The 13611-nt window shown below is 39.6% G+C and overlaps 2 protein-coding genes across 2 annotated transcripts in view; both read left to right on the forward strand.

Annotated features, from left to right (window-relative positions):
* Positions 1 to 332: 332 nt before the first annotated feature.
* On the forward strand, positions 333 to 5269 carry LOC105923409 (ion channel TACAN). The gene is made up of 12 exons (XM_012859369.3): positions 333 to 455; positions 653 to 771; positions 924 to 1040; positions 1157 to 1216; positions 1351 to 1446; positions 1567 to 1656; positions 2457 to 2522; positions 2603 to 2664; positions 2741 to 2833; positions 2980 to 3044; positions 4440 to 4508; positions 4810 to 5269. The coding sequence occupies exons 1-12, from the start codon at positions 387 to 389 to the stop codon at positions 4921 to 4923; spliced, it is 1020 nt and encodes a 339-aa protein (XP_012714823.2). The 5' UTR covers positions 333 to 386; the 3' UTR covers positions 4924 to 5269.
* A 4158-nt stretch (positions 5270 to 9427) lies between these two features.
* The window catches only part of porb (P450 (cytochrome) oxidoreductase b), a 28344-nt gene continuing 24160 nt past the window's right edge, over positions 9428 to 13611 (forward strand). Inside the window, exon 1 of the mRNA XM_012859335.3 lies at positions 9428 to 9537. The gene's annotated coding sequence lies outside the window, so the exon portion shown is untranslated. The remainder of the gene's footprint in view (positions 9538 to 13611) is intronic.

The raw sequence follows: 13611 nt of genomic DNA on the forward strand, positions 1-13611 counted from the left end.
ATCTCAACCCTAACCCTTAGTTGCTAAGTAAAGACTGGCTCAGTCCACCAGATGCTGCTAATGTGAAGTTTTGTCTCAATTAAGCTATGGTATCATTTTAAATGCATACGAGAGCAGAATCTGGCATGAAGGTTGAACTGCACCAAAGGTAACACCTCTGACCTCTAAGCTTCCCATTGTATATCAAGTAGTCTCCAATCATGTCAATCAGATTCATATCAATGTCTGATAATACCAGTCAAAGTCCAGCTTATGTAACACAGAGTGAATGGAGATTCACGCCCTGCTGATAGCGGAGCTGCTTTAGACGTTTCATGGTGGATAAACATTTAGCGGCTACAGCTGTTCTTCCTCTGGGTCTGTGTTTAATTTAAATAAAAAGCAAAATGTCTCCGTCGTTGACAGAAATTCAGGAGGAATGGGAATCTCTGGGGCAAGAATATCAAAAACTTCAGGTAAGAAGTTTCCCATTTGCTGATAATATCTTGCTAAATCCACAATATGCTGACTTTTTTAGGACAACTTTTTAACATTCGCTAAATACCCGCAAAGTAAATTTGCTACAAACAGCGCATGCGTTTGTTTTGTGTTATACATTTTCTTTACTTTTATGTAAAGCACACTCAGAACTTTCCTGTTGCTGTCCCCCCAGGAGACACACAGAAAATATATACAGAAACTGGATGAAATCTCCAAACTCCAGAGCGACTGCTCGTCGTCCATCGCCCGTCACAGGAAAAGACTTAAAGAGATGTCACGCAGAGTAGATAAGTAAGTGGCCCCACACACCCTGAAATCTGCATGCACGTGCAGAACGACGGGTCACACGCGCGTCTCAGATGGATAAAACCAAATGTACCAATCAGCTTAAAGCAGCTGCTAATTTCATGATCTGATGATATTTGCTGTTTTTAATGTATCAGGTGCACTAAAGACTCATCAGCGGATGATGGGAAGACTTTGGGTGACATAAAAGAGAAAGTCAAGACACAAGAACACGCTTTCTCTGAAATGGACGCTTACCTTCCCAAGAGAAATGGGTGACGACTTCTATGTTTCTATACGTTTTAAGCTGAAGACTTTAAACGTAGGCTTGTCTGTAGTGAGTTTTTAAGAAAATTAAACAAGTATACCATGGTTGGGTTTGAAATTGCAGGCTGTACCTCAGTCTGGTTCTTGGGAATGTGAATGTGACTCTTCTCAGCAAGCAGTCAAAGTAAGCATCAGCTCTCAGATGTGTTGATTCAACAATATCATCTTGAAAACATTCCTTCATTCATCAGATAATGAATGTATGCCCCCTCTGTCTGTTATGCTGTGCATGAAGTTGTGCTAATGTATCTTTCCCAGATTTGCCTACAAAGATGAATACGAGAAGTTCAAGCTGTACCTCACGGTCATCCTGCTGCTGTTGTCTTTCATATGTTTTTTCTTCGTGAGCTACAGGTGAAACAAACGCTGCGTGACGACTCCGCAAGTGAAATCATCCGTTTCTGTTGCAGCGTATTCACACCGGCGGGATATGTCATGTTTTTGCATAACCTTGTTCGAACCTCTTTGCTTCAGATTTGTGGACGCAATCTTCAACTTCCTGCTGGTTTGGTACTACTGCACATTAACTATCAGAGAAAGCATCCTCATCACAAACGGATCCAGGTCGGTGGCATTTCTCGGTGTATACTCCACAGTGACTGGCACTACTGATGAAGACTTGTAAATGTTGTATCTTTTGTTACAATTGCACAAACTCCCACTGAATAATTGTAGGAACCAATCAACCTTTAATTTAAATCCATTTATTCAGTAGGGAAAGACTCATGTGAAATTGTTGCTTTTGACTGGGTGTTGGTCCCATAGTATTTGAAACCCTTCATAATTCTGATAACATTCAGTCGTATTCAATGAATTAAAATATTAGTGAAAATCATAATTTATTTCAGTAACTCAATTCACTAAAGGGAACACTGTGTCTCCTACTTGGCTTGTGGAGAAGGCTTTCTTCAAACAAGGACTTTCTCCTTGTTACTCTTCCAAGTTTATAGCGTGTGCATCCAATAGTTGTCAACAGATTTAACCACACAAGCTTTGGGATCTGGATTAATACTTTTGCAGGGTGCTTTATGATTACTACATTGATCAGATTGTAAGGAACATGTAGATTGGTAATCCACAAACTACATTTTCCCCTGGGGTATAAATATGATCTGGTAGAAATTCGGATTTTTCTTCAAAATCGTCTTCAAAATTGGAAACACACGAGTTCATGGATTCATGTTACACATGTGTTGATCTTTATAAATCAGGAAACTGCAACAAAATAATGGTAACTATCCTACATTTTATTTCAAGGCTTTTGTCCAAATCTTTTATGGGGTGTCAGTAGCTGTGGAGAGTGCTGTATTTTAATGGTTTTTGACTAAACATGGAGCTCAAACTAACGATGTATCTCAAATCAGAATCAAAGGATGGTGGGTTTTCCACCACTACATCTCAGCCTTTTTGTCTGGTGTTATGCTGACATGGTGAGTAGAATGCAACAAAACCTCAAAAACATACAAACAAAATCTTTACTCATCCACATTTTCCAACTTTACACCTCCAGGCCAGACGGCAAACTTTACCAGACATTCAGGAACCAATTCCTCGCCTATTCCTTATATCAAAGTATGTCTAAAGTTCATGCAGAAGAAACTAGTGATTCTAATTCCTTACATGCTGACAAATCCCCCCCTGTCTTTAGATTTTGTTCAGTGTCTGCAGTACTATTATCAGAGTGGATGCCTGTACAGGCTTCGAACGCTGGGAGAAAGACACAACATGGATCTGACTGTAGGTGAGACACAGCAAAACCCACCAAGGACACAAGATACAGATAAACTCAGACACACGAAACAAATGGTTTGAACGTTATAAAATAAAGTCGTATGGAGATAAAGAGAGAGACATGTGTAAAACTGTTTGAATGTTTTCTATTTTAAGAGGGATTCCAGTCCTGGATGTGGAAAGGGCTGACGTTCCTCTTGCCCTTCCTGTTTTTTGGTCATGTGAGTACAATCTGTGAACCTGAAAAGTTTCACATTTGTGCAAATTGTGCAAGAAATGAATCTGACTGTGATTCGTCACGGTTTGAACTGAGCGATAGTCGGTAAAAAGTGCCATCGTCATGCAAGAACCAATACTAGAAACTTAAAATGGTGCAAAAATAATTCCCCTTTCAGCGGATTTTTTTCTTCTTTTTTTTTGCAACATGTTTCAGGTCATCAAACACTTTAAATATCAGAGTGGCAGCATTGTATAGTACAAAAAACTGTTTATTAAAGGAAAAAAATGCACATCCAAACCTACCTGACCTGTGTGAAAAAGTAATCATCCACTTGTTAAAACAAGAATCATATTTGACTAAATGCATTTGTTGAAAAACTTTGTTAAATTTCACTGGCCACACCTAGATTTGACCATTAGGATTAAAAAAAGTATTCAAACAAAACCTGCCTGACAACATGAAATAGGGTAAAAGATCCAAAAGAAAAAGCAAACCCATCGGGCTACTATCTGAAAAAAAAATCAAGAATACATGAAAAAAATATACATCAGTTTGGAAATTGTTAAAAAAGTAATTTCTAAGTACATGGGCCTCCAGCAAACCACAGTGAAAGCCATTATTTAGAACTGAACCCTGGTCAAGTCGTCCAGGAGGTCATGGAAGAACCCAGATCATCAGCCAAAGCAAAGCAGGCCCCAGTTGCCTTAGTTCAAGTCAGTGTTCATGATTTTACTGTAAGAATGAAACTGGGCAAAATGGCTCTCATGGGATGATTCCAAGCCCAAACATCTGCTTGCCAAAAACAAAGGCCTGCCTCAGATTTACCACAGAAATACACGCACCATTGTTCAAACAAGGGGGTGATAGTGGGATGGTCTGAATCTGCTTTTCTGCTTCTAAACATGGCCGACTGCTCTCTGCCAGCAAAGCCCAGAGGATGAATGTTCACCTCCATCAATTTGTGGCGCTTCAAGTTCAATTACTCTTGGGTTATGCATCGGTACATTGATCCAAAGCACACCAGCAATACTACCTCTGAATGGCTCCAAAACCTTCAGCCGGTTCTGGAGAGAACAAGTCAAAGATTGGACAGTATCCAACCCACAGTACTGAACTGAGAAACTGTTACTTAACCTTAAACAGACTGTATATATTCATTTCCTTTTGTCATTTAAAAAAAATAATTAAATGTTAATTTGAAAACTGCATTTTGCCTTTGCTAATTTTATTGTCTTGTATAAACATGTGCTTTGATGATCTGAAACAAGTGTGACAAAACAGTTAAAGCATAGGAAAACCTTATGGGGGCACGTGTTTTTATTCAGCACTGGAAATGCAAAACGCATGCTTCATGTGTTTCCCTTTAAACCTGCTGTCTTCGTGTTTTGTCTTGTAGTTCTGGCAGCTCTTCAACAGCCTGTCTCTGTTCAGGATGGCTCAGCTCCCAGATTGTAAGGAATGGCAGGTCGGTCTACTCGGTTACCAAATATCACCGCTTCACTGTCTGGCTGCTAAATGTTGCTGTGTCACTCTTTCCCTCCTTTCGTAACAAACTCAACATTCATGTGCTCATTTTCACGCTCAGACCACAGTGAATTAACAAAAAAAAAAAAAAGCTGTGCTAAAACTCTAAAAGACCGAACTAGATCCAGAGTTACCTGATTTCACATAATCTTTATTTATGTTAGAAACATATGCTAGTGTTTAACGCTCACTGCTGATTTGCTGACTCATGCATTGCTTTCTGTCTGTTCATGTAATGCCAGGTCCGGATGTGTGGCGTCTGCTTCCTCGTTCTGTTCACGGGAAATTTCTTCACTACGCTCGCAGTTGTTCGTCACAAGCTGAAAAGCAGGAATCAGAAACCTAAGAGCATGTGATGGGACAAAAATAAACGGAAAGAAAACGCTGTCTCACCAAGAAAAAGGCCTCATCCTGATCGTGTCTCTGGTCACATCCTTGTAATAAAAAAAAAAGATCTATAACTATGGTTAATGTTAATCCTGTTCAATCAAAGCTAAACGTTTATCTACGGTCCACATGAAACTCAGATATACTTGAATAGGAACCTACGAGTGTGGGAAAATGACAATGAGGGGAGGAAATTGCTGTCTAATAAAGGCTTTAGTTTTACCTAAACATCTTTCTGTGAATCCTTTCAAAAAATATACATTATTGCTTTTTCAGCAAGCTCAAATCTTTCAGATCATCAAATAAACGTTTATATCAAACCAAGATAAACCACCCAAATGTAAAATGTGGTTTTCAAATCATTATTTCATTCACAAAAGAAAAAAAAATTATATACAAAACAAACCGGGAAACTTGTGTGAAAAAGCAACTGCCTGCTAAATCTAATGACTGATTGCTTCTCCCCTTGGCACCAACAACTGGCATCAAGCTTCTGCAATACCTGGTAATGAGTCTCTCGCATCACCGTGGAGGATTTTTGGCAATTAGTCGGTCACACTGTCAAAACCCCTAAGCGCCAAGTGAAATGCCCAGAAGGAATGATCTATTTAGGGACTGATTTGGTGCACATCCAGACCAGCGCTGAGTGTGTAACCCTAACCCTGCAAGAAGCTGCCGCATGCAGGACAATTACCAGAGGAATCAGGTGGTGGCATCATAGACATAATATAAGAGTAGACGCGTCGTTGGGCGGGTTCTGCCTATGCTGCGATGCGTCAGAGCGTCCGCCATCTTAAATGTGGCAAATCGGCAGTTACTCAGTCACTTAAACAGTATCAGAGGGACTTTAATCTCTGAATATACTTTGTATTCGTAGTATTTTTTTTTTGTAATATTACAAGTTTATTTTCCCTTTAGCTTCATTCTCCTGAATTTATTCTCCTAAAGAATAAAAGTATTTAAAATAATCTAACCTGGCCCTATTACTCCAGGAGTGAAATAATTCTGCAAACTGTGATTATTCTGGAAATGTTCCTTCTTAATTCTCATAATATGACGTTTTTATCATAACAATTTCTTAACAGTTTGTTTGTTTATTTTTACTTTATTGACCTAGGGCTCTTTTCTCATATTATTAATTTTACCTCTTTAATACTCACCCAAAAAGTCTGTTCCTAAAGGTTCACATGTGACACGGTTTTATGAAATAATGAAGACCACAATGTTTAGATTTAAGAAATTGATCCTTATATTCATAACACATACAAACACACAAATATATATATATATATATATATATATATATATATATATATATATATATATATATATATATATAGCCTGTGTTGCCACTCTGCAGCTTTAGTGTGTCCAGTTTTGCAACATGGTGCAGCCTTAGTTTATAGAAGGCAGATACAAGGAGTGAAATCAGCCTAGATACATTTCCATGCAGCACAGGAATGAGGCATCTTCTCTGATTCACATTCACAATAACAGAACTCAACTTTTTTCTGCCACATACAATATGGTGGTGACGTTGAGGTGCGAACCTGCGCTCTATGATGCGTCTACGTATATATGTCTGTGGGTGGCATCATGTGTGGGGGGGGGTTAGTGATCAACTTCCAGGTTCTGATCTGCTTTTTTGTCAGTGATGGAGGTTTTTGACAACGCCATCCATCTTTTGCCCCAGTTTTGTGTATCGTAAAGATGTAACGTCTTAGTTCAACGTGTTAAAATACAATTAGCTGCTGTAATTAACGAGCTCCTGGGCAGAAAACCACTGACAAAGGTTAGAGGTGTGACTTTTATTGCACCACGTGTTTGGTCCATGCTCCGCGATAAAAATGTATGAGCTAAGACTGAAGTTGACTCTTGGATTGGCTGCCACTGTTTATAGGTGGATGCAGCGTGGGGGCCACACGCCAATGCCAATAAAACACAGAATCAGCCGTAAAGGAGTAGAAAAGATGAAGCAAAATCAAATTCCAAGTGTCATCTTAGATACATTATGCTAGCACCTCCTGGTTTGTGCTGCACTCATTTTAAATATATCTCGACGGTGTGTTTCTGTTATAGAGGAATGTATATAGCTGTAATATTCTCATCCATCCATCTATTATCTATATCTTCTTATCCGTGCGGGGTCGCAGGTAGAATTAATATTCTCAGTACTAAAAATGTACTTTGAGATATAGCGCAATATACGGGATTACTTTTATTATTGGTATCATGGCTAAGCCAAAGTTAAGAACTTATATCCAAATAAAGGAAGCATATAACAGAGTTTTATGTCCAGACAAATTTGACGACGAACCAAACAAATCTCTAAATGCTCAGATGTGCACAGGTATCCTTAAACTGGCCCTAGAAACTGGAAGATTTAATCAAACCTCAGAAGTGTACCCACATTGTGGTCTTTGTGAATTGGGAGAGTTGGAAAATAAAATTCATTTTGTGTTATATTGCCCTTAGTATGATGATGATTTGAGAAATGTGTTGTTTTGAAGAATTATGTGTTAAAAAGTCTGACGGGTTCTGATTCAGAGATGAGGACAAGATGAAAATGTGATTTAACTTTAACTCATTTAAATTGGCTAGTTTTGTTTCTAAAGCCTGGAAGAGGCAGCAAAGTTGTTCATTTAAGTATTTGAGCATATTGTGCCCGCTTTACCTGAGTCTCGTGCTTGTGCTGTATTGTTGTTTTATAAGCCCCTGAAGGCTGGGCATACTGTGTTATGCAAGACAAAATAATAAAATTCATTCAGTCAGTCAGTCAGTCATATTGGCAATAACAAACAGAGGCTATCAGTTCTTTATTTCAAGTATTACCGCATTTAATTGTATAAATCTACTGTGTATGTATGTACTAATCCTTGCTGGGTCAAAGATAAGCACTGGCTGATGGTGCCTATCTCCAGCGCTCAGCGGGGTACATCCTGGACAGATGACCAGTCCATCACAGGGTAACAGACACACCAATTTGGATTTCAGGAATAACTTAAGGCAGACCCATAACATTAGCTGTTGCCTGTGCTCTGAACATGTTTTCTTGCTGCTTATTTGTATGCCAAATCGATAGAAGTTGGCACCCTCCTGTGGCGTGCAGTGTAGAAAATCTTGCAGCACACATGTGGCTCCCTGATGGAGCTGAAGTTGGTATTTGGCTCGCAGTGTAACCAGCTGCTCACCATTATGTGAGGAGCCTAGATTACTTTCGGTCATCTCTAGTTCAAAATCTCAAATACGAAGGCTGGTGGGCATCCACTTATAAAGAAAAAGATTCTTCAAACACAGCCGAAGAGAGGCTGACACAGGCAGGGCACCGTTTATACAAAGACCTGCCACTGAGGTTTCATGCCAGCCAAATGATAAGGGCTGGACTGAAAAATAATTGGATGGAGGGGTGAGGCTTCTTGTCCAAAATTAAACCAAGGTTTTATTTATGCGGGACATCTAAAGCAGTTCACTGACCTCTTAATGGACTCTTGTGGGTTTTCCCCTATGCAGTGCGTGGGGGTTAAATGTCCACGGAATCAGGAGGAAAAAACTGTTGTAATTGAACAAATGGGGGTAAATTAAAGGTTACATCATCACCTGCTGCCATGTTGAATAGATTATACTGGCACACCTTGGCTTTTAAAGGCATGTCTCACAGCACTGTAGTAGGTCACTTATTAAATCAAATGACTACAGTATAACATAAACTGAACACAAAAAAATTAAAGACCTACAATAATTTTAAACAAAACACAAGTTGTTTTCATGTGTCTGTAAAAAAAAGTTCAACACTTCCTTAAGTAAGAACTAGTCGAAATTAAGGTTTTGCTCATAAGAAACAAAACTCTAGAGAGCACGATAAGGATTCCTGGAAAGAGTTGACGAGCTGATTTGTGAAAGAAACATTTTGTCTGTAAATGAAAACGAAGCTACAGAAATCACATGGTGTCTCTTAGCCCTATAGTTGGTCTTGCTCTTGCTGACAGGGACCCAAAAAATGTATATATATATATATATATATATATATATATATATATATATATATATATATATATTTCTTGGAGGATTCTGGTTTTGGCAGCACCCCTGGCTGTAGTACTTTTTACCTACCATCGGTCAGCAGCTGTGCTGTGTCGGCCTCACGTCCTTGGCACTGCGAACATAAACAGTGATTAACTTGAGGAGGACACGTTTGATGAATTGTCTTCCTCTGCAGCTCAGTTCAGCTGGTCCAGTTACATAACCGTGACCCTTTGCCTGCTGCACCTTGACAGTTATTTAATAACATGTGATCAGAGATCCCGTTGACCGATCCGATCATATTAATACAAAAATACACGCTAAAAATCACTTAGGGTAGAAACTTGCACGTTAAGCACAATGTCCACCCCAGAAACATGACAAACAAATCCGTAAGTTCCCCATGAAAGGGACAACGTGAGCGCGCGGGAGCCTCGGAAGAGTGGACGGGTCCTCCCTCCTCCCCCCCGCTGATTGGTCGGAGTTGGTTCGCTCCTCCATGGCGTAAAGTTTCCTTCCGCATTGGGCGCAGTCTGAGTCCGACACGGAGAGGAGCGGAGCAGGTAAGGTTTTCGCTCTTTGCAGACATTTTTGCTGCCTGTTACGGACAGTATCCAGTGTGCGGCATCCGGCTGGGGTGTGTGTGTGATGGGGGGGTGACAACACATAGCAACGCCGCAGGCTTCGGTTACGGCGAGGAGCGCGAGCCTTACGTGTTAGCGTCAGACTGGTGCGTTACGCAAACCGTGGATTTAGTTCGTGGCAGCCCGCCGTTATGGCTGAAGTAGAATAATTTCCACGTATAAGTCAGGATGTAGACGCCAAAAAGTAGAATTCTGTGTTAGTTGTAGTTCTGTGCTGCTTACTACTACCACCACTGTTGTCACGATCCAGGACTTAGACATAGCCCGACCCCCCCCCCCCCCCCCCCCCCAATTCCTTTTACTTCCTAAATGTTCTGTAATAACTGGAATGAGAACATGGAGAAGAGGGAAAAAATAAATATATTTATAAAAAAAAGCAGGCTTTAAAAACTTTAAACACGTGGGACTTCTCAAACGCCGGTGGAAACCGGTGTCATAATAACATATTACACAAACCTCCCCATGGCGACAAGTCAAAAGTTGTTTCCCCTCCTAGTATTTACAACTGGACCGTCAGTAACCCGCCTCTGCCTCATGATAACCATTAATAAAGTTATTATTGCTTAGACAGGAGCTGTGAAAACAGTCTTATTTGGGAACTCTCCTGCTCATGGTCCTGTGTGTTATCCAACAGCAGAGGTTATGCAGCCGGGTGAGGGTGACTCTCTTCACATCTGATTAAATCAAAATCTGAGTAGTGTTTGAGAGGGGTCTGATTTATTATTATTATTATTATTATTATTATTATTATTATTATGGTTGTTGCTTTTGTTTAACTTGCACACACAGAGCGCTGTCTGATATGATCTCCGTTACTGAGAAGCGGCGTAAAGCTGTCATGGTTGCTGCACTACTGTGTGTGTGTTTCAGAGCAGCTTTGTGTTGCTGTGGAGCTCTGTGGTGATCAGGTCGTCGGCTTTACTGAGCCGCTAATCAGTCCTGCTGGGAGATCACTGAGCCACGCTTGTTCTGCATAAGTGATGCTGATGCTGGTCTCCAGTAGGCCCGGTCCAGGTACGGGGGATTGGGATCGACGAAGGTTTTTCAAAAAAGATCTCTGGTTTGAAGTCCTGTTAATGCGCTGCTAGAGCGAGCGCTGGAGTGACCACAGATTTCTCTGGCTGTATGCAACGTAGCGTAAGGCGGCTCTGCTCCTTCCCCACCTGTTGCTGAGCACTGCCAGTTAGCTGGCTGAGCCCTACGTGTCGTTTTATTTCTTCTTCTCTTGCTTGCAAGAAAGGCAGATTTGACTGTCTGGAGATATTTCCAGCTAATATAAGCATCTTATAACTGCTGTCACTCTATATCAGGGGTCAACAACATGGCGCCCGCGGGCACCAGGTAGCCCCCAAGGACCCCATGTGGTGCCATCAACCCCGTTCTAAAACTAGCACAAGCCTCCAGTGAGCTGCATCTAAAATGTTATTTTAGTCTGTTGATCTACATTAGTAATCACACTCACATTTATATAGATTTAAAAATGACAATATATATATATATATATATATATATATATATATATATATATATATATATATATATATATATATATATAGTCAAAGGTCAGTACAGGTAGCCCTTCGTGTGACACAGTACCGATGAAGTAGCTCTGTTTCACAAAGGTTGACCCCTGCTCTATATAAACACTAACATGGTAAAAGGGTATAATATCCAAACTTATAGGCTTACCTAAAGGCTACAGTTTTCTTTAGCAGGTGTTTCGTCTTTATTTTTTAAGCAAGTCAGTGCTATAGATGGCATTATAATAATTGTATTAATCGTTATATTTTATTTTAGCAGCAGAAAGGAATAGTTACTGTTCTGTCTTTTAAATAAAGTGAAATAAATCCTGTACTACTTATTGTTATTGATCTTTGTGGGAAACTCACAATGCTATGGTGTTTTTTTTTTTTATCAGATTAAGAATCTCTTATTGCATCCTGTCCTTTGTGTTTTTTTTAATCCCCTAGTATTAAGAGATCATTTTCTACAGCCCTAAGATATTTATAGTGTTTATTAGCCGCAGTGCATTTTAATGCAGCAAAGTGTCAGTCGTTGAAACAGATGTTAATATCTGATGCAAAGTGGTGACATTTTTAGTAACCAGTTAAGATGTTTGACAGTTTGTGCTACTTATACTTAAATATTATGTTGGGTTTGGCCATTTTACTAGAGAAGTTGCTGATTTCTGAACACCAGTTTTTGTATTGTTTTAACAAGCTGATACTGATTTTTCTTTAATTAAATTATTCTACGGTGTAAGGATGTTCCTTCACATGTTTTTTTTTTTTTTTTTCCTGGCCTTCTTCCTGTTATCGGTCATTAATTGTTTATCTCAAAACGAGGGTTGATGTCATCACACTTGTGTGAGAGAGTAGCTGCTGTAAAACAGGGCTTTACTTAGGACTCGGCTATATGGCTTAAAAATAAAATCTCCATTTTGATTTTACCAAATCCGATCTTGTTTGTTCTTCGCACTTTCGTTTCATGAAAACAAATTACAGAAATCATTTTTTTAAAATGTGGTTTACATCCGGTCTGGTGGGAGCTGACTCGCATTCAGAGTGCAGCTTAAATCCAGGCGGTGAAACATGCTCGTGAAGCAAGATGGCCGGTCCTGCCATTGTAAACAATGACAACGTAACGCAAAGTGTTTGCTGCTAGCGCCGTGACGCAATGAGCTCGTTTTGAGTTTACATCTGAGAACCGGCTCCGCTTCCCTTTGTGTCAAACTAACTTACAAAAATGTGGAAATGAAAGAGCCTTGCCTTAGGGTTTTAAAAAGTTTCTCTTTGTTTTTGACGGTGTATTTTCTTAAACATATATTCAACATTGCTTGTCATTACCATCACAATTTCCCCTTTCAGGACTGATGTAGTACAGAGTTGCATGAAAGCACAACGATGAATAAAATCATCCAGATTTTCCAAAAAATCTAATCTTCACAAATTGAAAATTGGGATTAATCAATAAAATTTTACATTGTTTACATTTTAATTGTTTACATAAATCGCTGCTGCATCTTTATCCTGAAATTTAGTGCAATTTACTGTGATTTTTCAAGTTTTATGCAAACGAAATATGTTCTGTATGCACTTTGTGCGTACAAAATGACAAATAAAGTTGTCCAAGTGTCTAAATCTAAGTCTAAAATCGGATTTATCACTCATTCTTAGTTTTACTGTTTTAAAAAAAGACCTGTTATGGAGTCTAGAATCCTGTATTACTGATTAGCATTGCTAGCTGCGCTGAAGTAACAGTATGGACGTGTATTCCTAGAGAAGACACAGATCCTTACCTTTTTTTTGGTCTATGTGATTAAAAAGGCCTGAATAAAACATAAGATATATTCCGTGTACTTTTAAGACTCTTCTTCGCTCAGTAACAGCAACATAAAAATTATAGTTTGAGTCGTCCACCGATCCGAGAAGGATGTAATTATTGAGTTTGTTGTTCAATGGCCGTTCATCAAATATCAATTTGAGTTAATCTGGTGTTGCAGTCTTAAATAATGCTCGACACTTGCCGTCCTGCCCTGGCTGTAGGTTAGACAACAGCCACCATTACAGTTTGGATCACGCTACTGACAGAGATGTTATTGCCCCCCAAAATGCTTCCATGGTTTCTCGTTTTGTTTTAATGATGCAGGTGAATATCTCTGCAGGAGAATCCATACGAAGCGTTTAGCACAGGAGTTACAGGGAGGCGTCTTTAGTCCGTACCGTGCATCATTACGCAACCTCCACTCACCGTGACTTTTGCTCCCACTGAAGCGAACTACCCGGCTGCTCATGAAGTGCTTCACTCAACGTGTCAGTAAATCCTGCCGGTGTGCAGAGACAGCACTTTTTTCTTTGGTTTAATTGGTGTTTTTTAGCTTCTTTTTTAATTTATCTTTTTATTTTTGGAATAAAGCCAAGTGTGGGGATTAGCAGGGGGGAAGAAAGAAAACCCTGCACTCATTGTTTTCCCGTCCCAAAGTGAAAGCGGAGC

This window comes from Fundulus heteroclitus, chromosome 18 (genome assembly GCF_011125445.2).
Source record: "Fundulus heteroclitus isolate FHET01 chromosome 18, MU-UCD_Fhet_4.1, whole genome shotgun sequence".
Classification (NCBI taxonomy): Eukaryota; Metazoa; Chordata; class Actinopteri; order Cyprinodontiformes; family Fundulidae; genus Fundulus; species Fundulus heteroclitus.

What these genes read in the sequence shown, in the direction of transcription:
- LOC105923409 (XM_012859369.3), top strand. Translation starts at nt 387, where the DNA reads ATGTCTCCGTCGTTGACAGAAATTCAGGAGGAATGGGAATCTCTGGGG. An exon ending in CAACATGGATCTGACTGTAG is followed by an intron (nt 2,834 to 2,979) that starts GTGAGACACAGC and finishes TTCTATTTTAAG; the next exon opens with AGGGATTCCAGTCCTGGATG. An exon ending in CAGATTGTAAGGAATGGCAG is followed by an intron (nt 4,509 to 4,809) that starts GTCGGTCTACTC and finishes ATGTAATGCCAG; the next exon opens with GTCCGGATGTGTGGCGTCTG.